Genomic DNA, 26,437 nt, shown 5'->3' with positions numbered 1-26,437 from the left:
AACTTAGGGTTAAGTGTCTTGCTCAGGGACACAATGGTAGTAAGTGGGATTCGAACCCGGGTCTTCTGGTTCATAGGCGAGTGTGTTACCCACTAGGCTACTACCACACTTGCTTGCTGTAAAATGGAACGGGACATTAACAAATGAATATAGTATGCAGTTATACAGTTTTCATTTTCTTTTATCAAGTGCAACACTCCCTTCATTCATACTGAGCATTCAGGCACTATAGAGAATATGAGCATTGAGGACGCTCATTATTTCTGTAGATTTTTGTCTACAGCTAGTGAAGGATCTGCCCCTAACCACCATCTGACAAAGATTCTCGCTCTCTCTCTCTCTGGCTCTCTCTTTCCTTATCAGCTCATGCATGTGGGGCGAGGAAACCAGGCGTTCACCCAGAACTCGGCTGGGGGGTGGGGGTGAGGAGGCCATTCTGTGCCTCAGAAAGCGGGGAGAAGCGCTTTTGGCAGTTTTCCCCAACCGTCTCTGTGAAAATATGCTTTTGTGTTTTGGAGGATATTAAATAGACTCGTACAGATTGTTGCGGGATTGTTCCAAGATCTTCATTTTCCTTCAGCTGCCAAAATGTGTGCGAGTCCAAACTGGCCAAGCACGTATGGTTGGGCCAAAATGGGGGGAAAGAAACGGACAGAATTGACAAGTACACCGCGTGGGTCTCTGTGAGGAAGAGAGGGGGGGAAAAAATGTAATACTGACAATGAAAGATGGAGTCGGGGAGAGGGAGGGAAGAGAGCGGGATCACCGAGGCGAGCTGCATTTGATGTGTCCAGCCTCTTTTCCTCCCACCCTGTAAGCGTTGCTTCTTGGAATCAAGTGTCATTTCTACCTCCCGACGCCTCGGCGTTGAGACAGGACTGTGCTATCAGGAGCGAGCAGGCATCATATGCCTGGCCCCACGCACACAAACACACACACACACACACATGCACAATGCTGGAGATGATCACACATGCGCTTCACATCGCCGTCAGAGGCAGCGTGGCTCGGAAGTAGGAGTGTTTTAGAGCAGGTAAGACCACGGCTGCTATTTACACATCTTCATTCTGTCTTGTTGCATGTCTGGGATCCACTTTCCTTTTCTCCTGATTGGGCTGCACATGGAATGCATGGCAGACACCGAATTGGAACTTCTGTCACGCCGTCATGCATGCAGCACCGCTGTCATTTTTTTTTTCTGCCTCCTTGTGAGGCCTGCGTAAAATGAATTCTTTTTCTTTGTCTCCTCTTGCTCTGTGGCAAGGAGAGCTCCATTTCAAACACCACGGCTTAATTCCTCCTCAGCCGCTGGCACGTGTAGATGGAAAACCGTGTGCTAATATATGTCTCCGGGGGCAGATAGCTCAACTGGGACCTTCAGCCGGGGCCACGGTCGGCCGGAAATGACCTGTGTGTGTATAACGTTCCCTCACAGACCGAGCAACAACTGGCGATTGTGAAAGTGAGGCATGTCGAGCGCTGACCTCATCAGAGAAACCCTCTGTCCTGCACCGAGACCTTGACAGGGTCCGTTAGCTGTGCTTTTGAATCCACAAATATGCCCTCCGTCATGTTTCATGCACCCCTACCCCTCACCCCTCTAGTGATGCCAGTGCTCTAATGTGAGAACCCGAAACCGAACTCTAGTAGAAAACATGTCAAACTCCCAAGCAGGAATGTTTTTTTTTTTTTTTTATGAACCTGATGACATTTGTGAATTTCAAAGCTATTTAAATAATGTCATATGATGCATTTCCCTTTTTGAGATTATTCATCATTGGTGTTAGTAGCCTAGTGGGTAACACACTCGCCTGTGAACCAGAAGACCCAGGTTCAAATGCCACTTACTACCATTGTGTCCCTGAGCAAGACACTTAACCCCGAGTGTCTCCAGGGGGTGACTGTCCCTGTCACTACTGATTGTAAGTCGCTCTGGATAAGGGCGTCTGGTAAATGCTGTAAATGTAGTACGAGTTCCTCTAGCCTGACTATGGTCCTGCAGTGGCTAGAAATGGTGATAGGTGTAAAGAGTGCTTTGGCCATTCATGGCAACGGCAGCTCAATTTCTCCCCTTATATCATCATAATGGGAAAGGTTAACCCCTAAAACCGACCGTCATGGCTTCCAAACCTGGGAAGCATTGCAGTTGCTCTGTGATTGGATGTAAAAATGAGCACAAATGCATTTTTTCTTAGTTCCGTCATGCAAAACTCTGAAGAACCAGTGGGTTCATTTTATTTTTCCTGTCTGCAGCAAACATCGTGGTTGGTGACACAATTTCCGTGAATGCTCCCTCAACTTCTGTAGGTCGCTCTCCTCATTGTCCCGCCTCTCTCCTCCTCATTATCATTTAAAGCTACACACAATGAAACAGGGAAATCTCATTGTGTTCTCGCAAAAAACACCAACTTTTAAATCAGTTTATCTTGGCATGTGTCCCCTGTCCCACCTGAAAGAAAGGGCCTCCAACAAGCTGGCTGTATGACGAATGATGTTGGCTTTGTATCAGACATATTATTTAGAACTAAGTTTATCGACAAGCATTTCCTGTGCAAATGCATTCTTGTCAAATCATGAGGAATGTACGGGCCAGGTCAAATTTCCTGTCCTGCTTAATGTTTATCACTCTAGTATTCAACCAAGAAGCCACCAGGAACAATGGAGTAGAACAGTTGATCAGCTCACATTTATAAAATGTAGATTCTTAATATTTTGGATATTGTGAATCAAACAGAGCTGGTTTACATTTGTTTGAAGACAAGGGAATACCTTTTAAGAAGTGCAGAGATGACAGCGATGAGCCGTTGTCTATTACAACTAAACAAGAGATGTTTTCAGTCGATGTACGTTCTGGAACGTTTGACCTAAAAGAGTTTGGAATCTTCTTGGAAAAATGTGTCTTTCCCACAATTTTTTCTTCAAATTTGGAGTCTTGAATACATTGCCAGATAGTTATTTGCTTGTATTGCTCAACATGAAAATGGCCAAAATCTTCACATAACAAATAGTTATGCTGTACATTGGAGTTCATACAAATATCCATGTCTTACAATGTTGATTTTTCTTCCAATTTCACTATCACATTTCATCTGGAGGAGTGCTTGATAATAAAAAAAAAACACAGAGAAGAGGATATGTAACCCTTCCTCCCCTTTGGACATTTGTTATTTCAAACCCAGGAAAGTTCAGGACACTCAAGTGTAGCTATCCTACAGGGCTCTAAAATAAGACACATTGATAATAGTTGATGCAGCAGCGGCATTACGTGCATCTAGGCTGGTCGTATCTAGTGTCAGTATGCGCAGGCATCCCCTCAGACCTTCACCGCTGCTCGCTTTCAGACAGCCAACTGCAGACCACAAAGGATAACCAATTACCCACAGTCCGTCTGGCACTTACAGCGCAGGCTCAGGGTCTCAGGGTGACACAGAGCAGTCCGCAAACGCGTGGCCTTTTACACGGAGATGGCGGATATTCATCACGAGGAGAGAAAAATGAAACAGGAATGGAGAATGTTTTCGTGAGCGTGCGGCCATCAAGTAGTGCTGTGGGTGTGTTGATGCTCAAGTCTGTGAAAAAGAAACCTCTTAAGAAAAATGACAGGCTGCTGGTGATACGAAGAGCAGGTCAAGCCAGCCCAGCTGATAGCTCATTTTGTATAATCTTGACCTTCCAAATATGGTCACGGTTTTAATGTTAGGACACCATATGGCAGTCTGGAATTTGCGCGGCCGTTTTACAGGATGTATGGAAAGTGGAGAGACACTGTACAGCCTCTCCATCTGAAATCAGCTTTGCCGGGTGGGAAGAGTGGGGACCCAAGCCAAATCTGAGTTAAAAAGAGAGAAAAAATAACAGCGCGATATAAGATCTAATTTCTAACATAGGGAAAGAGAGTCCATTATTCATGTATGGAATTACTGGCTTGAGGTTTAAAAATGTTGGAACGGTCACTATGCCTGTTTCAAAGGTATTGCATGAATATTTATTGCAAGATTTCACGGGTTCCCCGAGATGCAAGTTCTGCCAAGGGTGGGAGAACCTCGATCCTGGCGCTCCCCATTGTGTTACCCACTCATTGAAGGCCTTCACTTCTTCAGTGAACTCTGTTTGCCATTTGCCATTTTCTTCCATTCAGACTTGCCTTGAAACCTTAGCCATTCAGACAAGGAAAATAAGGAGAGAAGTGGAAGAAGGATAAGATTTGCACATCAAACTGAGGCCAAAAGAGAATTACTTAAAAGCCAAGCTGAGATGCCCCCGGGGGGCAGCAGAATATGATGGAGCAATCCTCCTGGACCCTTCTTCATACCCCTGGGAGTGGGTATTTAATATTGTGAGAGTGCACTAATCTATCAGAATCTGTTAAAGGACCTCATGACCAACAAGTTCTGAACAAGGTTACACCAGGGCTGGTAAAATGAGAAGTTCTAAAGTTATAAATAGATATACATTAGAGACACATTTGTTACTTCAGAGTCCCAGAATAGTGTTCTATTCCATAAAGCATCCTATTTGTCCAATTTTAATTTATTTATTAAACTCTTGTGGCCAAGGCTAATTATTGCTTCTGGAAAAGAGGTTGTAATTCAACCATCATACATTATTCTGAATTCGAAAATAGACATAGATTATTTTCCATAGACACATCATTTAAAAACCAGGCATGGTAATAATGCATGATCTTACTGTATTATGTTCCACTGATCAGAACACCATTACACATACACACAAAGTTTGTAGCCAGTGTCTTCTTCATTGCAATGAAAATCCATACGATTCTCAATATTTACCCACATTGTTCTGAAACCTTAACTCTATGTTGCAAAGACATACATACCCATGGAAGTCTGACATGAAAAGTGGGAATGCAAGTACAGTGGGATCATTGTTAGTTATTCGGGACATGAACAAGAAGTAAATGTGGCTTGTCTGCTAAAGGGAACCCCTTCCTGGCCTAGGGGTAGATAAAGTTAGAAGATACAAATTTTGGTTTCATATCCGGATAAGTGACAGAATTAGACTCCATAGGCATACCATGTGTAGATACTCTTTACACATTTTATAATGTCACTTATATACTGACTCTGTGACTTTGGATGAACGTATCGTGCCTTGGACCAAAGAAAACAACCCACTTAAAGAGCAGAGATGTCCCAACGGTGCTCAGGCTCAAGGGGAAGATTGTTGTGTTTTTGTTCCCTGTATTCCCATGTCCTCCTAAGCAAACTACCCCAAACCTATAACCCATACTGCATTCCACAAAAACAGGATGCCCAGCTCTCCAAAGACTCTGGGATCCATTAAAAACAAAACAAGGCAGCCCAAAAATGTCAACTAGAGAATCCTTAATTAAACCTTTCTTTAGTTGTCTGCGCAGACCAGTCAGCCTTTTCAAGTGGTTGCTCAAATACCACGGGCATATTTGCATCTTTTTTTGAACGCGACTCTGCTCTTGCTTTGTTTATGCTTTGAATCAAACATTAGACAGGATGCAACCCAACCATTTCCTGTCTTAATTCAATAAATTTGTTCAGGACATGTTTCGAGCTTTATTTCGTATTGCTGAATGCTTGTAATAATGCTGAAAATCTACTGAGGTTCAAAAAAGAAAAAAAAGGTTTGAACATATGTTCCGTACTCTTTTTGATTGTGGCGAAGACTTTGTGATGTTGTGGCATATAGAAAGCATGATTGGTCTGAGTCAGGGTAGACGGATTGTGCGTTGCATGTGCGCTGCACAACCTGCTCGGACAGAGGGACGGAGAGAGGGATTGATGGTTTTGCTCCAGGCCAAGAAAAGCAAAAGATTATACCCTTCAAACACATGCAGATATGTCCAGCAGGTCCGGGTCCACTAGTGCAGAGGCTCTTAAGCACACTCTGTCAGAACAAATCTGCTCCGCTCAGCATCACGAAATTCCAGCCTCGCTCGCGTTTCCAGCAGAGGGAGAAAATCCTCACGTCTGACTACAAATTGGTGGCCTGCTGTCACCTCTTTTTAAAGCTATACGCAGATGTCCGAATTATCTCGCACTTAATGCAAATCTTGTTTGACCTGGTAATTTTTATTAATTCCATAATTCAATATTCAGTTATTTCTAAAACATGGATTACACTTTAAAACAGGTGCATTAAAGTGATGATCTGGAAACAACTGGCTAGAAATCAACTGGTTTATTCATGGAAAAAATGTATTTTGACACCAAACATGCACTGGGCGATTTAATCAGAAAAAGCCGTATGAATGTAATTTCACAGTATATTATTTTAGATATTTTTATCTGTCTTTAGGCACAACAACCAAAACAATCACTTACTTACTGGGAACGCACATCATAAATTGTTCTGGAATGTTTCACAGGACCAGCTGACAACAGCTCTTTCAGAGGGGCAGCATCTGGAAGAAACGTTTCCACCATCCTGCAGACCTCCAGAAACTATTAACATGTTTATGGCCCAGCCCATGAGTGAAAAAAAGCGTGTTTACAGAGGTTCTCTCCTGATTTGCAGTGCTATGGGTTTCTGTGGGTTTGCTGTTACAGAATTAGTGCAGGGGTTTACAATCTCTTCACATTCTGTTCATGGTCTTTATGAGGGGGCCTCCTTTAACCACATCTAAAATATGTGTCCGTATGGTGAAGTTGGACCTGTGTGTGAGTTTCTATCTGCAAACTCCTCAGGGTCCCACTTTGGAGCAGGTCTTAACAGTTGCTGTGGACCCTGCAATGATTTATATGTGCCTTTTAGGCGGGGTTGTGTAAGGATGTGTGATCTACATCCCCTGTAGATCTGTACATTACTGACCCATATACACACACTACTCACACACATGTATTTGCACAAGACTCCTAAAGTAAGCAGACACACAAACTCAAAAGAGAATACAATGCATTGATACCACCGTAGCACGCCGTCTGAATTTACATAGAAAAAGAGCAAAAAATATGCTAAAAACACTAAAACGCTTAACATTTGAATTATAATTATGCTACAAAATAGTATGCACTTTAATGACACTGCAGTCTTTGAGCTGTCATAAAGTGGCCTACATTAAGAAGAATACTAAGATCAAAACCTGTTGGTTTACTGCTGTATGCATAGTTACTTAGGTACTGTTTAAAACAGTCTATCAGTTGCAGAAAGAGCACAGGGCTGAACAATTTGCACATGTCTGAGAAGACACTTCCCCAAAACTTCCCCACCTTTTTGGGAAGGTGGAAATAAAGCACAGACCTGGATAGACAAGGTTATTGACATGTTTGGAACCAGTGCAAAAATTTTAAATCACTTGGCGCTCCCTGCACATTAAGTCATATATGATGGTTTTGTAGCCTACTTGGCAAAATGTATTTCTGACTGGAGCATGAGACGTTGGCTTTCTCTCCGAATACTGCCTGGGGTTCAGATTTCCATTTCTACTGCCCACCTTTTGCCTCCTTGCAAAATACATTTTGGTGTCTGTGAATACATATTTTTTGTCATCTTCCATGGCTAAAAGGGGCCAGCCCAGAGAAATATGCATTGGTATGCAGTGCATAGTAAGATTAATGGCCTCTCTCCACTCATGAATTCTCAGTTAATCTGTTTTAAAGGCCCACAAGCTTAGCACGTTTGGCCAAGTGTGACTCAGCTAGGCTCCTTCAAACCAGTGGTAATAGCACTTATCAAACATCAGAATGACAGAGGGACAGCGAGTGGTTCTGGAAATCGAACTTCTGTAGTGAGCATTTGTTGGTGTTACAATTGTTTCACAAATTGGAGATTCAAATAGGTGTGGTGCGGTAGCGGATATGGTAGTGGACTCGTAACTCGTAAGGTTGTGGGTTCAATTCCTGAGCTGCTAAGGTTCCAATGAGGTCTCCTTGAACAAGGTAGCATCCCCAGACACTGCTCCCCAGGCGCCTTTCATGGCTGACCACTGGCCACTGGGTTAAAAGCAGAGGACACATTTTGTTGTGTGCACCATGCTCTGTGCTTGCTGTGTATTAAAATGACAAAAAACAATTACTTTTACTTAATTACATCTTAAACATAAGACCATCATTTACCATCTTATGCATAAATATAATTTTAATTAATTGTCAACATCTAGTTTTGTTTCAGAAGTGGCTTGTGAACATCAGCACTATGCGCATTTTCAGCAGTATAAGTTCATTTTCAAGTAAAAGGTCAGCCCTTGTCCCTTTTTGGATCACACTTTATGTATTCTTCTTTCATAGTCAGAAAGCAGCAGCGTATCACGAGCATTGGATTAGGGCTCTCTGTCCATCGGTGGCAGAGGGCCAGCATGCTGAGCTCTCCTCGTGGAGGTGCCATGACAGAGTAAGGGTTCAGTCATGACTAAACCTCCCCTGCAAGCTCTTTCTTCGGTGAAAAACTATGACTGAAAAATCTTATGGCAGTAGGAAAGAAACATTAGTCCCTAAGTGGTGACCAAGCAACAAGAAAGCAAATATTCAGTCTGTTCAGCATGGTGGAAAGGCATCTTAAATTAATTATGCATTAAGCATAAGAGAACAATAAAACAAAGTGATAATCAATAAAGGTGGTTAAAACTTTTTACCTCCTAAAATTTTTGGCTCCCCACCTGAATAAGCAGAGCATCATAGGCGTATTTAACTAGATTTTACAAAAGACGGTTTTAATCCTAATTTGAATATTATTTAGTGTCATCCACTGTCAGTACAGTGGTCAAGGTCAGGGTTATGTCAGGTTAAGAAAAATAACCACAGTTCATGTAAACACACAGCAACTGGGGAAATTGGCAATAATCTCAGAACCTGAATCAGTGGCATACAGTACGTACCACAGGCTGAGAACCAAGGCATTAGTGTACAAAATTATACTACCTCTTGCTAATATACAAAATATCCTTTATAGCTTCACAAAGATCAAATACAATGCACCTATTATTCTTTTTGTTTCATTTAATGACTAGGGTTGGCCAAAGAATATACGCCGACTCAACAAAAGTATTGGAACACACCCCATACTCAATTCATGGGTTTCAATCAAACCAACAACAACAACAATATTTATTTCTTATATAGCCTAAAATGTGCTTTGACAGGCCTACAGTTGACACCCCCCACACTTGTACAGTTGTAGAGGTGGAGAAGTCCAAAATGTAGTCCAGTGTCTTGTGTCCATTATGATGCTACTGGTCCAGTAGCATTGTAATTTAGTTGTTACGGTGGTGGTGGCTGTGGTGACCCGGAGAGAAAAAAACAGAAGCAGCGGCAGACGGTGACATTGTACGACTGATACTGAAATATGTGGAAATAGTGGTATATTTGTGCAACAGTGGCCCGGTACCCTAACTAGGACAGCCTAACTAAGGTGAATTTAACACTGTCTGTGCTTAAAAGGGTGACTAGCAGTGTGATAAAGTGGACTTAATAATTTAAACTGTGTCTGGGCCCCTTCACCACATGGATATGAACTCTCTTTTTGGATCCTGGTACCCTTGCAATCAGGTGGATTGTGAGATTTATCCCTGTTGTATAGCATAGAGTAAACTGAGAGTGGTATTTTTGCACAAGTGGAAGTGTTTAGGAACTACTGCAACTTATCCATGAGGTAGAAGACCAAGCAAAGTTACAGAGCGGGGTCAACACCTGCTAAGGTCTATGGTTCAGAAAAGGTGCCAATGCTCTGCTTAACATCTTTGTATTTGAATGCAGTGTCATTAAAGTCCATGTTGGTTAAACGTTCTGGAGTCCTAAGACTTTTGTATTTATAGGGTTTGTATGTTTCTGTCTGCCAGATCTGAATTCATTACAGAGCACTAAGAAAAGCTGCTTCTTCACTAACTTCACGTTTCTTCACTAAAACAGCTAATGGGATGACAGCCATCTGCAAAGTAACACACATACCCACACACAGAGAGCTTCAGCAGTGTAGCATACGCTGGCTGACATACTTTATGTATTCTTTTCCAAAGAAAAAAATGCAGAAGAAAAAAAATATATAACACTCTGTCCAATTTGGGCTTTGTTCCTGCATTAATATTTCTACTGGCTGTGGCTCCTAAGGAACCCCGCATGTCATGAAGTGAGCACTGGGTTTAGGAGTCTAATTGAACACAGTGTTCAGATTAAAAGGGCTTAAATCGACTCAATCAGTCTTATTTACATGACCCCCTTCACACCACATGCATCTAAACTGCCCTCCCTATTCAAATACGCAAGCGTTGAATCCTCCAAACACCACAGGGACTATACATAGGCCTATTGAAGAGTCCAGTGATGTTTATTAGAACAACGTGTGCTGCACTTTCAGCTATTTCAACAATGTAGAACATATGTGGGATGGCTCCGTTGTGTCAACTGATTCCCTTTCTCACTGAACCTGATGTTTCTCAGATGAATGGAAATGGATCCATGTTCTTGTCTCATTAGCTGAGCATAGGAAGGATTTTAACATTTCTCAGAATGTCTTTTTCAGGACACAACTAGCTTGCCTGACCAAATGCTCTGCCTGGCCCATTGAAGAGTCCACACAGGCAAAACGTCATATGCTAGAAACGTCGGCCAGCCTAACATTTCTTTCTGCCACCCCCATTGGAAGCAGTCTTAAAAACGGTCATAATGGCTTTTCAAAGTCACACATGTTTACTAATGGAAATAAACATTTCCGCTGTATATTGCAAAGGGAGTTTCTATCTCCCTTGTGGACATTTCCAAATGACCGTGTCTGGAACTCCATGCCATTTTCAATAGGAAGTTGTGAAAAGGTGTGATGCCGCGGTGAAATTCAGAAGGCAGCCTTTAGTGAGCCATCTTATGGAACATCAGGTGCCTAGCGCTACCCCTTTCTTCTGCAGGAGGCAAGATATGAGTTGCTCCACAGAGAGAGGAGGAGGAAGCGAGAGGGGGGAACTGGAGGGGATTCTGCATTTGCAATCCAGACATCCTTATGCATCTTTCTCCTCCTTGTCCTCCTTTTCTTCCTCTTCTCTGCAACAGCACTGACAGCTGTGGACCACAGAGACGGGTCTGTCTCAGGACACAGATGGACAGAAGAACCTGAGGAAAACGGCAACCTGCCTACATATATATATTGCCAGTTAATTTTTGAATGAGTTGTGCAGGCAGGGCGAAAGGTTAAAATTTTGAAGTGACATAAAACCTCAAAGAGGATCTGTGATGGTGGACAATCTATGTGCTTTGAAGGTTAGAACTTGACTGCTCCGTACTGTCTGAGTGTGACATTGCAATGGTATTTGTTGTGTGTCCAGGAAGAGAGGGGATGTCGGTGAAGCTGCGGTTTGAGAACCCGTCTGAGGGAGGCATGGTGCAAAGGAGTCGATCCTTCACTGGACTGAGCTCTGTGAGCAGCAGACGCAGGTAACACAGCTTCAGCCCAGACCGTGAAACTACTCAATTTAAATTAGGGTTGACAAGGATATGGGTGATTTGTCCCTTCTGCGGCACCTCCAGGCCTGTATTCCAATCACAGCCTCATCGGTCAAAAATACTGTACTGCAAGCATGATGAAACTCATGCAGACATTGTTTCAGGGGTGTTAAGCTTGTGGCACAAGAACCACGTCCTGCGAGATCACTTTATATAGATCTATATATGTATGATAACAGATAAACTACAGATCCCATAATGCAATGCTTCAGTTACCTTGCCAAACGTGATCTTGACACTGCAGCTGAATCCGTATACAGGAGCAGTTTCCACTAGGGATGTACCCTCCTATATCAATACTATACTACCTAGCTACACTCCTGCACGCCCTCTCAGATCTGCAAATGATATGAGACTGAAAATTCCCTCTTCACGGGGTCTCCGATTCCTATCAACTCTGTTCTCCTTTATTGGACTTGCCCTGCTCCATTCGACTAGCCGAGACTACCACCACCTTTAAGAAGCAGTTGAAAACCCACTTATTCAAAAAGTATTTCAGACAAATCTAACACTTACACACGCGTACACACTGCACATTGTGTGTGTGTGTGTGTGTGTGTGTGTGTGTGTGTGTGTGTGTGTGTGTGTGTGTGTGTGTGTATATATATATATATATATATATATATATATATCAGGGCTCTTAGTTTTTGTAAACTTAAAATCTATAGAAATCGAACGAGAATTGCTGGTGTCTTCCTCCTGTAAGTCGCTTTGGATAAAAGCTGCAAAATAAAGTAAAGTAAAGTAAAGTAAAGTAAAGTAAAGGGATGTGCTATACCACTGATTTCCTTTTCTATCCAATACCAAGTCAAATTCAGGTTGGTATCGGCAATGCTGATAACTCGTGCAAATATGTGCAGGTGTTTGGAGAAATTGAACATAAATCTCATGTTCAAACCATTAAAGCCACATAATGACATTTATACAATCTCAAAAACATGACAATATTTCAAAAATGCAAAATTTTGGCTGAGTTATGCATGTGTTTGTGTGCGTAGGAGGCAGCGTGTGGCCGCTTGACACACTTACGTAAGAAACACAGCTGCTAAAGTGAGCCCACTGGTGTGTGTCCCAAGGTTCACATAAACAGTCATGTTTAAATAACGTGACCTCACTCCCGCTCCTAACAAAGGGACCCTTGACACTGACTACGTCCCTCATATAACGGGGTTTGTTTATTTTTGCAATTTAACTATATGATCCAAACTAAATGTAAGGCTTCAACCACTGACTCATAAAGTGTCTCAAAAAATCATAAACATACTGTTTCCATGAACAGAGTGGTTGTGGGGGGCCATGTTCTGGAACTTTAACAATGCTGTGAAAAAGTCCTGTCGTGGACTAACCCTGCATTTAAATTTTTTTTTTTACCGATGCTTCATCTCTGCAATACTGAGGGTTCAACCCGTGTCAAACGAGCATTTTCAAGCCTGGATGTTGTTAGTGTCTATAATTGTGGAGATGAAATGTTTTAATGTTTGCTTCCTTCCAAAACCACACCCCCTTCAACCCTCTGAATTCAAGGAGGCCTTACACAACAGATCAGGGTAATTTTCAAGCGTCCAGTAAGTGCTGGAAAATTCTTAACATGATTAAAATCAGGCAGGACTGAAGCAAAAAATGTTTAAACATGCAGAGACCCATGTTGCTCTAATGTGTCTCAGGTGCTGGTTCTTGGACAAGTTTATTTCAAGGCCCATCCCATCCATCTTTTCTCCTCATCCATTTCTCTGCAGGGTCTCGTCAGCACGCAGCTCTCTCAGGGCCAAAGGCCAGTCAGGAAAATCTCCCAAAATGCCGGCGTACAGCCGGGTGGCTGGCACTATCTGGGGTCAGCAACCTGAGCAGGTGGACAGAATCTTCCAGGCTTTACGCAAAGGACTCAAGTGAGTATAAGAATGCAGTGCAAAAAAAAAGAAAAAGGAAAAAAATGGAAGGAAAAAATATATTTGTTTTGAAAGATTCTTTTAAGATCTGCCAAAACAGTGTACTATGAATTCAAAATAAATATGCCTGAAATTAACATGACGTACCTGGCAGGGAAAATACCGTGATCAAGAAGGCGGTTCAGCCAGAGTGAGGTTCAGCCATTGCACTCTGGCTGTGCTGACTCCGGCGAATTCCCCAAATGTGTGAATCTCAACTGTTTTAGGGCAGTGGTGGCCTAATGGGGGGCAGATAAGGAAGCGGCACTGTACTCAGAAGATTGCCGGTTCGAATCCCGATCCGCCAAGGTGCCATTGAGGTGCCACTGAGCAAAGCACCGTCCCCCCAAGCTGCTCCCCGGGCACCTGTCATAGCTGCCCACTGCTCACCAAGGGTGATGGTTAAAAGCAGAGGACATATTTCGTTGTGTCACCATGTGCTGTGCTGCTGTGTATCACAATGATAATCACTTCACTTTCACTTTCAACAATGATTTCACAATGTTTGTATATTTACATTACATAGTTTATATATATATATGTACATTTACGGCATTTATCAGACGCCCTTATCCAGAGTAACTTACAATCAGTAGTTACGGGGACAGAGTCCCTGGAGGTTAAGTGTCTTGCTCAGGACACAATGGATTTAAACCCGGGCCTTTGTGGTCTTCTGGTTCATAAGGGAGAGTGTTACCCACTAGGTTGCTATTGTTTATAACTTTTATTTCAAAATGACTGAACCTTTACATTAGTCTTAAAAGACTAATGTAATAGCTAAAAAATTCGCTTTGTGTAGTTGTAATAGCTAAAAAAAAAAACTGTACTTGATACAGCTTTAATGCACACTCCAGAAAGTTGTCATGGTGACCAGCACATTTGCCTCTTCCTGCTCCTGCTTTGGTAGGGAGTACCTGGAGGCCCATCAGACAGAGATGGACTTCCTGTCTTCCCAGCAGAGAGACACTAAGAGGAACTCCAGACTGGTAAGGCGTCCTCATGGTGCCATCAATCTCCCTGAGTGTGCTGCACATACTGAGCTACAACCACAGATATATCACAAAATCTATAGCAGATATAGATGCCTTACATAGATGAATGTTTTAAAATCAATGCATTTATTAATATGAACAAATATGTATAAATATATTTTTCATTTACAATTATCTATATATATTTTCAGGCTTTCCTTTATGATTTGGAAAAGGTAAGTCTTTAATTTTTTATTTGAGAAACTCATCAAAGAGAATCCTTTTCAGTAAACACAAGACTCAAATCCCTCTAATTCTAAATGAAAAAATTCAAAGCTCAATTTTTCATTTTCTGCTATGGTCATGATAGCACAATTACTTCTAATACTGCGGTCTGGAATGCTGTGCATCAATAACCTCTCGCTGGCATCCAGTCTCCCTCTGGTCTGAAAGAGCTCTAACCATAATATACAGACTAGCTGTTTATGCTACAGATCCAGATCCATCCATCTGTCTAAATAGAGACGCGTCAGACATCTAATTCATTTCAGTTTGAATATGTGGCCCTTTAAACATCACATACTAATGCAGCTCTTCCAACAATGGCAGGAGATCCGTGCATTAGAGAGATATATAAGGCGACTGGACTTCCACATCAGCAAGGTAATATTTCCTCCGACCACTGAACAGTTTACTTACTGTGCTGTATGGAAAATGTATACCACAAAAAATTGTGCACACGTTGTATCTGATGGAAAATGTGCGTGATTGGCGGATTGTGTCACTGTAGTTATTTTAATGTGGTTGCTGTAGCAAGATGAGACACAGGCGAATCCTGCCGTGAGCATCATTAGCCAAAATGGGACAAAATACAAGTGTACAAGTATACACCTCTCTTGCACGGGAAAATTGAGTGAATGTAATGGGTGGTGAAATTACACCTTCTACACCCACTCCCTCAAATGTCACAGAGGAGGAGAATAGAGAAGACCCTTCAGTTCAGTTATAGTTAACTGTTTTAATGCATATTCAAGCTGGGTGGACAACCTGAGATCAGTTTATGTATTACTATAGTCATAGGCTGAATTAAGGTGTAGTAAGTGAGCGTCAATAGCCATCTTAATATATAGTTCGGAAGGTAGTACAGTACATGTGTCATTTTCATTTCCATTACCATTTTGTTAACTGGGCTGTGCTATATATATTTTACGTCTTTCAGACTGTGACGCATATAATCGGAATATAATATATTGGCATATAATCTGAAATGTGTATATTCAGGGACTTTAGTGTATATAATCAGGACTGTATAGTTGAGCCCATACTGTGTATAATAAATGCTGAAGTTAGTATAGTGAACTGGTCTGCTGTCCAGGTGGAAGAGCTGTATGAGACATACTGCATCCAGTGGCGCTTGTGCCAGGGAGCCGTCAACATGAAGCGAGCCTTCTCCCTTTCCCCATCGTCTCGGGCCTCCCGAGAGAGCCTCCTGGAACTTAGCCGCAACCACAGACACAGTCTGGAGGTAAGGGTCACCTAGGGGTCACACGCATTACCTGCAAACACGCAGACTATCCACTGAAATTGTGTTTCTGACTTGCAGGGCCATCTTTTGCATTGAAGCAGAACCAAATGTTGAGCTTATTGTTGCTTGTATATCCATTTCAATGCCATTTAAATGCTTATCCATACAAGATATGGTTGACAGATGTGGCACATGTCCTGTGCTTATGTTGTACCGCTCAAATACCCAAAATGTAGGTCACACATGGAAGAGGATGACCTGAAATTCCTGGCACAGAGCTGAAGAAACTCACTGAGCAAAAACAAAAGTGTGCTTCCATTTCCTCAGTAAGAGCAGTAACAACAGTGACATTTAAAATCATTTCAGGATATGAGTGCTATGGAAGGAGAGCTGGAGATTCTCTTGGGGGAGCTGCACATCAAAATGAAAGGTGGTTTGTTGTTTGGAGGCATTTCATAGCAAGATAAATCTAACTCACCCTGGTATTCATCAAAGCGACTTCCTTTCTAGGTCTGATAGGATTTGCCCGCCTTTGTCCAGGTGATCAGTATGAGGTATGATTTTATTTATGCTCTTATTACACAATTGTTTATTTTAAAATGATTGTGAAATCTGTGAAATACACACACACACGCTTTATCTATAGGTAGTAATAAGGCTGGGACGGCAAAGGTGGCGGATACGAGGGAAGATCCAGACGGACGACAGACAGCTGTGGGATGAAGAGGAGATGATCTTCCTCCCTCATATCCATGAGAACTTTGAGATAAAGGCAAGCCAGCATCCTGTGAGCTGCACACACCTGAACAAACAGAGCTTCCTGTCAAAAAGCAGCTCTATTGGCTGTAATGATGGATGGCTTCCTGCTTTTTGTTTAGAGGCTCATTGGCATAGACAGACTATGCATTGTACTAGAACACTACAGATACTATGCAGATTGCTGGAACAGATGGATAATTTTATAGTTTCAATCTCATCCAAAAATGATGAATTTGTCCTCTTGGAATAAGTAAATGCTTATTCATTTCATATAACACGCCCAAAGCAACATAAATATGGCATGAACCTGTTAAAAAATATGAGCACATATACTAGTACTAATAATAAAAAAAACTGCAACAATAACTATAGTCTGGTGCTTTTTGATCATCAGGTGACGGAAGTCAAAGGACTGGGCTCCATTTTGGTTGGCATGGTCATATGCAAAAGTGCAGACTTCTTCATGACCCAACCACAGATGATGGTGGTAGACATCACAGAGCTGGGCACCCTCAAACTGCAGCTGGAGGTGGTATGGAAGTAAGTACAGTCTACTGACGACAGCAATCTGGAACGCCGCAAAACGATGGCAAAACATTGACGGTCACCACTGCTGAAGATTATCCATGTGCTGTGGTAGCATTTATTATAAAAAACAAGGCATAGCAGTCTGTGACTTACAGTCATTTAAACATCTTTTGTGAAAGGCCTAGCAGTGCATTTATATACACCGTAATAAAATAAAGAATTTAGCATTACAAGGTGTTTTTCATTTGCAGGCTATGATTGGCTAGCAGCATGGCAGCAAAAGTAAGCACTCCTGTGTGCTTTCTTAAATGATTTAAAAATGGTCACATGTGTGCTGTGTGTGTTGACCTAGTGTTACATTTAGAACTAAGACTCCCTAGTCTTAGTCTTAGAACTGGAACTGTCTAGTACAATCAGTAGGTGAAGTCACAGTTTCGACAGAAGGGTGGAAGTGACTGCAGCCACCGCCTGCTATGGCTACTGAAACTCACGAGAGACCATACCTATTGGTCAAAATATTGGACCAATATCAAAATCCTGTGTCCTATGTGTAGCCTGTATTAACATATGAGAGATATGTTGTCTGCACGGCCAGCACGAAATAAATTGCCCACACAAACTATACCTCGTTCACTTATATTTCATAAATACCCCAAACCAGAACAGTGGTCTCAATTGCACAATGGTCTGAGAATGGCTATTATTTCACTGCAGCTGTTTGAGATTTGGGTCGGTTGGAGTGTGAATGGGGGCCTTAGCTCTCCATCTGTCAGTCTCCCCCACGTAACACAGTACAGCTGCGGTAGAGAACAGCTGATCGCCGACCCAGCGCACATATATACACTCGCTTACACGACACGCCACTCCGGCCTTGCGCTGCGGCGGATTCAATTTCGCCCGGCTTACAGGCACCAGGTGCAGGACATTTTCATGGTTTCCTTTTACAGCTTCGGTAAATTAAACACATCTTAAAAGTCCAGCCTCACTCCGTCCAGACCTTCTACGCGACGCCCCGGCCACGATGCTGCAGCTCTCTTTCATCTGAGGGCGGCAGCGGTTTCTGTCATTCCGAGTCGAATCCAGTCCGTAAACAGCGAAAGGCCTCTGAGAAATCAACAACAGTGGTGCCCATGTCACTAAACAGACACGATAGATTTCGAAATAATGCTGTTTACCAGTCGCTTTCAAGTCATGGAAAGGCATGGTGCTCATTAAATGACACATGAATAACAGTCAGTGGGCAACTTCAGGAGTCAGATGTTGTTATTTAGAAGGAAGGAAAGCCTTGCCTGGCCTTGATGGCCGCTCTTACGTTTACAGTACAGATGCAACAGTAACGTTTCTCCGACACTCTTTACCCCACTGCCCTCCTCTTGCTCTCCGTCCACAGTCCATTCGACAGTGGAGAGGTGCGGCCCTTGTTCTCCTCGCCCAGCCGGCAATCCCTCCCCAGCAGGAAAGGCTCCCTGTACAGCTGGACCCCCCCAAACACTCCCAGCTTCACAGAGAAATACTTCATCGTAAGTTACCTCAACACCCATCTTACACATGTTTCTGCTTCTTTTGCATCACAAGAAGATCTCTTCTATGCACACATGCTGAGGGACCCAAAGCAGGACCCCCCCCGCCCCCTTTCCTGCCACTTCCAGGAATGTTTTCTGACCTCTCCCTCAGATTAAGCGCAGTCCTGAAATCTGGAACTTGTAATGTGTGGAGCAAACAGGGAGAGGTGTGTGTTCTGAAGGCCGATCCTCTGTTTTATCCGCAGTCCATGGTCAGGCAGCTCAAGGACCCTGAGGGCTCCTTTTCCCTGGGTTCCCGAGAGTCCCGAGGGGTGTCCCTGCTCAGCTATCTGTCTGATGCCTCACAAGCTTATGAGCAAGGCAAGCAAATGGAGCTTGATAAACGCGGATCCCCTCGGACCCCGACGGATAATCCCTCAAAGAGCCTGCGAGAGGAGACGATGGGTGAGAACTGGCCCCCGCGTCCCGGCACCAGCCCACCCAGTCCCGACGAGAGCCGGCGAGAGTCCATGCTGCTGTTCCACCGCTACAGCACACCCGACATCCTCAGGCAGAACGGGGAACAGGCTCCCCCAGGCCTGGACAGTCCACTCAACACGAGCCAAGAGACGGACGTCGAGGCCGGGAGCTCGCAGGCCGAGCAGCCGCGCTCCGCGGAGACGGCGCGGCCGGAGCATGCCTCGCCGCAGGCCAAGGTGGGCGGCGTGCAGAGGAGGGCCGTGGCGCTGAGGATCAGCACCCTGCTGGCGGCCCTGGACTCCGCCCTGGAGGAGCAGGGATGCACGGAGACCCAGCTGAGGGGGCTGGAGAAGCAGGTCCAACACTTCAGCCAGACCTTAAAGGTCAGCACCGACGACCCTTCTGACATTACTCTTTCTCTCACGCCCTGTTCCATCTCCCACTTTTGTTCCGAGCCACCCAGCAGGAATGTGGCCGTGCACAAAGAGCCGGCACATTTTTTGCAACTAAAGCATAACAGATGTATGGCATGCTTTGGTGCTGAGATAAGTATGTAATTGTTTGTATCTCACATCTGCTGCCTGTCAATTTTAAAGCGGTTTTATGTACATGCAGACAGGTGGCATGGTTTAGGTCCACCAGTACAGTGCACAAGAAAATTTTACGCAGATCTTTCAAACTTTTATAAGAAATGATTAGAAATACTTCTAGCGTTAACATTAACACATGCACTGTTACAGCAATCGGACTGGCTGTGAAAGCTTCTGAATGACTTTCATCAAATTCACCACCTCTAGCCACTGCATTCCTTACAAGCTCACATGGACTAAACACACACCTCATTGAGCTAAAGAAGAAACAGTCATTACATCTAATCACAACACGTCATTTTAAAAAAGAGTTTATGAAATTCCTCTTAGTCACCAGAACTCCGCCTAGCACATACGTTTTTTTTTTTTTTTTTTGAGAAATCAGAACATCACAAAACAACATTTAGGAATGTGGAAGAAATGTGTCTACCGCTGTTGTAGGGACTGGGGCCAATGCGCATAGTACTGGTGGCTGTGAACCACGTTCATGACAAAGCGTAAGACTAGAAGACAATGACCAATCAGATTGAACTGTCCTGTCCTAGCTCAGGGTTTCCTCCTTTACATGGATTATTTGTCCACGTTTGTATATAAACCAACTTCATTTCTGTGGTTGAAAGTGTTGTCTCAGGCGTTGCAGTGATGCAAATGGGTTTAGCAGCAGAAAGAATGAACATACTGTATGTTGGAGCGAGCGCTGCATATTTTCATGCTTTAGCAATGCAACACCTGCAATTTCCCAGCTACGTTCACAATTAAGCTGTCACTTTGGACAACTGCACTGCACAAGAGAACAAACAGTGAGAACCTGTTTCTTCCAGAATGAGCACGACACGTCCAAGGCTTCCTCCAATGAGACCCTGGCCGTAGATGAAGTCCTGGGCAGTTTCGACTTCCTTTCCACGGACTTTAACGCAGACGAGATCTCCTGCATGGGCAGTGTTCGCATCCGGGACACAGGGTGGGTGAAAAATAGGACAAATTCATATTCTCTTTCACAAAAAGGGAATCCTGTAGCACTTCTGATGTTTGATGTTGGTGATTTTTTTTTTGGTCAAAGAAATCAATAATCGATTCGGAAATTAATGATGTTTCAGAAATTGTCATAAATAATATACCTAATTTACCTATGCTGACCAATACAGAATGCTAGTTCCATCTTCATACATTAGCTACAACATGCTATAGTGCCAATCTAAACCATGTTTATTTGAAAAGTATGTTGGTCTCATTTACAGACACATACAACATGCACACTGCATAACCACCAATAATGTGTGAGTATGGATTGTAGGAGATTTGGAACAAAATGTAATTCAACACCTGCAACTGCATAACAAAAAGTCCACAGTTTTGGCCCAAATGTTTTTTATTTATATTTTGAAGTTATATTTAGAACTTTTTGTGTGTTTAGAATACTTGTATGGAGAGGACATGGCCAGATTAAAATACCAGCAGTGCTCTCTAGTGGTCAGAACATGTCAGGCTCAGAAGGCTTGAATGACGGGAATGGTTTACAGAAAATGCTTTGCAGATAATTAGTGGGAGTAACTAATAATTTTACAGCCTGTATGAAAAGCTCATAATGTATAACTAAATATGACTTTAAACTATTCTCATGGCCAGAGCAAAAAAAAAAATAAATTAAGGGGTTCAGGGGTTAGTCTGCGATGAGCTGGAATTAAAAGGAAAAAAAAATGAAAAGAACATTTCCTCAACAGGATCAGTTCATTTCAGGACAACACACTGAGGAGCCTGGGGCTCATCTCACAGGGGTCTCCCCCACAGACAGAGCGCGACGTCGGAGAACATCTCCCACTGAGCACGGGCATCTACAGCCTAGACCAAAGTCTGGAGACCCATCTGAGCATCTGCGCAGTGCTACTGAGGGTGAGCATGTCGAGCATTGGAATATCAATATTCCACTCGCAGAGCTCACAGCACATTTAAACTACATTGATCTGCCTTTGGAGCAATGATACTATGCCCTTCGTGTATTTATAGGCACTGAGAAGTTCAGAATCCGAGCTTGTCCGGAAGGACATTTTGGAGGAGCTCACGCAGCAACTTGAAGTGCTGGAAGAAATCAGCAAGTTGTCAGTGGGAAAGAGTGGAGAATGGTCCCTCAAAGATGGTCAGTGTTGTTGAAGGGTTGCAAAAAGTAAAAAAAAAATTGATTTTAGTTACGTTTTCCAGTGATGTAATTTTTTGTATTTCATTTTTTTTCAAGCCGTCCCCTCTGGTCAGAAACAAAGAATCCTGCAGTCATTTTGGGAGGAGTGTTCAGGCCCTGAATCGCCTTTCTCCAGCTCTGCTGAAGCATTTCTGCAGACCCTGAGGAAAAGGTTCATCCACAAAGTCAAGGCCAAATTGCCAGGCCAGCCAGATGCAGGTTGGAGATTCAATCGTTTAAGCACAAATGAAACATTTAGTGGGCACCGTGCCCCAAGATCTGGCCTTTTTTAGGCCCCAGTGCACCGTCATCTCACTGCATAAGTCATAAAGCGTCTTCCCCCGTCTGCAGTGTTTATGCAGCTGCTGCAGCAGATCCAGGCCAGCTGTAGAATGGTGCCCACGATCCTCTGCAACACGGACCGGGTCACCGTCTTCCAGTTTTTCCGCTACTTCAGCAGATGGGGACTGGCTGATTTTGGCGAGCACATCTCGCGGCTCTCTAAAGAAGGTAGGCTGCTGTGTAGTAATCGACGTCATTAAAAATTGGGCACGGAAAACGTGCACTTTTTATGCGTTCTCCAGCAGTGTCTCAAGAGGGACTGATGGTGGAGTTGACCAGCAAAACAGCCCAACTGACACACACACATACACACACACACACACACACACTTGCCAGTTCTGGCTGAAATGTTACCTCCTGTATGAACGATATATTTGTGGTATACGTTTTATTTTTTCCTTTAGATCTTAACCAAAAGAAGGTTTTTTTTAGAGACTGTTGGGGTTAACAGTTTGGTCTAATATAGTGATGCTGAAAGCTGTAAGTTCCCATATAATAATTCCCACCTTGGACTGCCGGGTGTTACAGTGTACCTGCAGTCAGCCATAGAAAGCCCGAAGAGGAGGAGAGCGCTGGAGAAGCTGTCAGGGAAGCGCATCGCCGAGCTACAGCCTCTGGGACGAACCCTGCGAATCCTGTCAGGCCTACAGGCAGACGCCAATCACAAAGTCGCTCGGGCGGCGGCTTCCTGTCTGTGCCGAGCTGCAGGCTGCAGATCCTTCAGGGCGAAGGTACAGAAGGGGCAAGCAAAACCGCCGCTGTCCATAACAGTATTGTGTCAGTTGCTTTCTTATGACCTGCGCCCACAGTGGTCACATTATTTGAAACTCCTTAAAGATAGACTGTAAAGGTGTACAGGCGATTGCTCGACAAATGTATAAAACACACAAATCAATGGTGAACCAAACATGTCACTTTACATAGATAACATTCACATAGGACTATTAACCAATTATTGTTTAGGTGGGTCAGTGTGTGGTTTTTATTAATCATACAATATAACATCTGAATTTGTGAATAAACGGGGGAAAAACTAAGCATTGACTGCATAAAATAACTGCAGCTTTATAAGTTCTATAATTTGAATCCTTTTTGTTTTATTTTAGGTAACATTTCTGTATTTTTTTCCTATATTTTACAACATGCTCTAAACCAAGGCTGATACTTGCATCAGGTATCAGCCCGTAAACCAGGATTTTTGGATCTCGTCAGCTATGTAGCAGAGGGGTTGTTCCTCAGTGTCGGCTGTTTTGGTGTGGACAAATTTAACAACAGGTACATTTAACAAAGCGACAATTAGACGGTTCGGAAAAAAAGGAAGGGTGTTGCCGGTGGAGGCCATAGACATTTTGTCCTCTCCTCATCTTGGGGTGGTACTAGCCCAGTGAACACCTGCCTATGAACCAGAGGACCACGAAGTCCCAGGTTCAAACCCCACTTACTAGGAACAGCGTTACTGCTGGTAGCATGAGACGATGTCTGTACCCTACATAGGTTGCACAGGCAGGCTCCACCTGGAAGGCCATCAATATGTGCAATTTCTTGAAGGTTTGCAGAGTCTACCAGCACAGTTTCAAGAGCAAGGAGGGGTTTCCACGAGACATTTACTCTTGTAGAGTTTGACAGGACTGTTGACGGACCGGTGTCAGCTTCTTTTCAGCAGGGAGGAACAGGATGAGTACGGCCCAACAAAGTGACCTCCATTTGGCCACTGGCATGAACGACTATGACCAGACCACTAGTACTGGCACCCTGTGCTTTTGTACGGTGGCTCAGAAGGGTCCACACAAATGAAAATGCTGCAACACGAATACAAAAGACACAATGGAAGTTATACACAACAAATATTCTGGACTTGCAACATTGTTCACCACAATTGGTTTGGTTATGGATCAGTGTTGATCTGGGGAGGCAGATCCATGGAGGGACACAGGTATAGATTACGACACCCTGCATCATTTTGACATTTCAGTGCAATGACATTTCAGCCATTTGGATTAGCAAGTTGCATCAGTTTATCAGTTTAAATTTCTTGGTGACTTTGAATTAAGCCCCTTGTAGGTTGATAAAGATGTGAGCTTTTTCCTAGCACATTATGTATGTTTTTTCCCCCAAAATTTAGATCCGATGTGTTTTCAAAGTGTTCCTTTCATTGTTCGAGCAGTTTATTTGTGACAACAACACATTCATAGTGTTGGTACAGAATAGGTGTTTCTTATAATGTGACCAGTGAGAGTTCAGTCAACAGCAATATTCAGTCTTTTGCAAGGATCATCAGCATCTGTACAATGTTGACACCATACCTGTATACCCAGCATGCTTTGTACTGAGTCATTTCTGCTCACACAGCCCTTTTCAGCCTCGTCCATCCCACCTGCCACCTCTGCTTTTACTAAACATCCTTTCTATCTACTGTAACAGAATACACTTCAACAATGAAAACATTTATGGCAATCGCTGCTTTCAGCATTTTGAGGTGCAAAGCGTGGCCAGTGGTGGCCGACTCCCAAAATCAGTTAACACACGAAAACACCAATTCTTACATAGCTCTAAGTAGGCTGTAGTTAGCCAGGGTGTGATGCTTTGATGCTCTGATCATTTGCCTTAATACAAAAAAATGTATGTAACACATAAAAATGTATTTGTCTTCAGGCTGTAGTATATTACACAGAGGTCTTGAAGGATAGTGATGTGAAGCTCCAGCTGGCCGCCTGTTTGGCTCTGAAGTGTCTCAAGGTGAGAAACGAGGCACTTGTTTCAGAAAGTTAATGGTGTATATATAAAAAAGTCATAAATAGAACATTTATTTGAAATAAATTTGCATGTGGAAGCAATTTAACAGTTGATGAAGGTAAATTCTAACTAACAAAAAATAAATAAATCATATTTCCAGGCTTCAGAAAGTGCTGAGCAGGTGGCGGAATTGTGGCGCTCAACTGATGAAGACCTTCGCAATGCTGCCAAAGAGACTGTGTTGTCTTTTGGTAACCATGTCATCCTTAGTCATTTTCATTGGTTTCATATTTTTAACTAAGTCTTTAAATGTTACCACTTCACAAAAGTGGGCAGGGACTGGCTGAGTTGAGCATTGAGAACTGCCTAGGCTTTTGTGCATTATTGTCATTTAAATCATTAGTCTCTGATGAACATTTTATTATACCGTGAACACATGAACCTCCTGACTGACATTGGCTTGCTTCTCCTTGTTCCAGGTAAGAAGGGGTATGTTGCATTTCAGAGGATGGACAGAATTCACAGTGAGCTACAGGAAGAGGTTTACCTGAACCTGGACACAGAAATCACAATTCTATAGAAATGAGAAATCACGGGACTCCTCCGTTCCCCTCACTCTCCACCTCACAAAATACAGGAGCACTGATCTTCACTGAAACGCAAGAGCTGCTCTGTCTCAACCAGCTTAGATTGCTGTTCACAGTGAAGGTGCAGTGATTTGTCATTGTGAAACACAGCACACAGTGACACAGCGAAATGTGTCCTCTGCTTTTAACCATCACCCTTGGAGAGCCGTGGACAGCCATGTCAGGCGCCGGGGAGCAGTGTGTGGGGACGGTGCCTTGCTCAGTGGCACCTTGGTGGCTCGGAATACCACCACTGCCCCACAGGGTATTACAGCTATGGAAACATTAACTTATTTTTGCATTTGGAAAAAATCCATTTTAAGACGCATTAGAAATGCCATAAAGCTAACGTGGTGCTGAGTGGCCAGATCTCTGGCCAGAGACTCATTTACAGACACAAACTTGTCTTTCTTGTTCTTAGATAAGATCATTTACATATGGTCATTGTCCCTTTATTCTTCTGTATATTACACTTTTATGGAAATATTTATATTAAGATAGGTCTTACAATTTTTTTTAGCAATATTAAGATGAAGTGTATTCACAGGGGCCAAAGCAATAAGTGTACATAATTGTGCAGAATTGTTTGAATTATGGTGTACTCCATGAATGTGATGAAAATGTTGAAGAGAATAAAGCTGATTGTAATCAAGAACTACTTTAAAAAAAAAAAAAAAAAAAAGATCCATTTACTGGGTTACAAATTTATCCTGTAGTCCAAATAAATCACTAGAACTACGATGTAAATGTGCCAGTCACTAAATAAAATTTAACCAATACAACCTAATTTTAACCAACAGTTTCCTAGATCCTTACTACTTTCTCATTTTCAAGCACTGACAAACAAAAAAATAGTTATAATT

At 43.0% G+C, this 26,437-nt stretch overlaps 1 protein-coding gene and 1 non-coding gene across 3 annotated transcripts; both read left to right on the top strand.

Moving 5' to 3' along the window:
* Positions 1 to 749: 749 nt before the first annotated feature.
* On the top strand, positions 750 to 26,271 carry ripor3 (RIPOR family member 3). 2 transcript variants are annotated; one of them, XM_028999215.1, is made up of 23 exons: positions 750 to 1,033; positions 11,243 to 11,351; positions 13,157 to 13,306; positions 14,253 to 14,331; positions 14,529 to 14,552; positions 14,926 to 14,979; positions 15,692 to 15,841; positions 16,208 to 16,271; positions 16,352 to 16,395; positions 16,488 to 16,613; positions 16,995 to 17,140; positions 18,519 to 18,648; positions 18,897 to 19,493; positions 20,522 to 20,661; positions 20,939 to 20,977; positions 21,422 to 21,590; positions 21,705 to 21,834; positions 21,931 to 22,092; positions 22,225 to 22,383; positions 22,744 to 22,946; positions 24,868 to 24,951; positions 25,109 to 25,199; positions 25,428 to 26,271. In XM_028999215.1, the coding sequence occupies exons 2-23, from the start codon at positions 11,254 to 11,256 to the stop codon at positions 25,526 to 25,528; spliced, it is 2,940 nt and encodes a 979-aa protein (XP_028855048.1). In that variant the 5' UTR covers positions 750 to 1,033; positions 11,243 to 11,253; the 3' UTR covers positions 25,529 to 26,271. The 2 variants fall into 2 exon arrangements, with proteins under 2 accessions (XP_028855048.1, XP_028855049.1); XM_028999216.1 differs by lacking the exon at positions 20,939 to 20,977.
* Positions 13,446 to 13,616, top strand: LOC114801492 (U1 spliceosomal RNA). Its single transcript, XR_003751539.1, has one exon. It is a non-coding gene; the product is annotated as a U1 spliceosomal RNA (small nuclear RNA).
* Positions 26,272 to 26,437: the final 166 nt, after the last annotated feature.

Source organism: Denticeps clupeoides, chromosome 12 (assembly GCF_900700375.1).
Source record: "Denticeps clupeoides chromosome 12, fDenClu1.1, whole genome shotgun sequence".
In the NCBI taxonomy this organism is placed as follows: Eukaryota; Metazoa; Chordata; class Actinopteri; order Clupeiformes; family Denticipitidae; genus Denticeps; species Denticeps clupeoides.
Note: the sequence above shows the minus strand (reverse complement) of the source record. Positions and strands in the feature narration are given on the sequence as shown.

Coding starts and splice junctions, on each gene's coding strand:
- ripor3 (XM_028999215.1), top strand. CDS start 11,254: ATGTCGGTGAAGCTGCGGTTTGAGAACCCGTCTGAGGGAGGCATGGTG. Junction 17,141..18,518: donor CAGCTGGAGGTGGTATGGAA/GTAAGTACAGTC, acceptor CTCCGTCCACAG/TCCATTCGACAGTGGAGAGG. Junction 22,384..22,743: donor CTCGCGGCTCTCTAAAGAAG/GTAGGCTGCTGT, acceptor CGGGTGTTACAG/TGTACCTGCAGTCAGCCATA.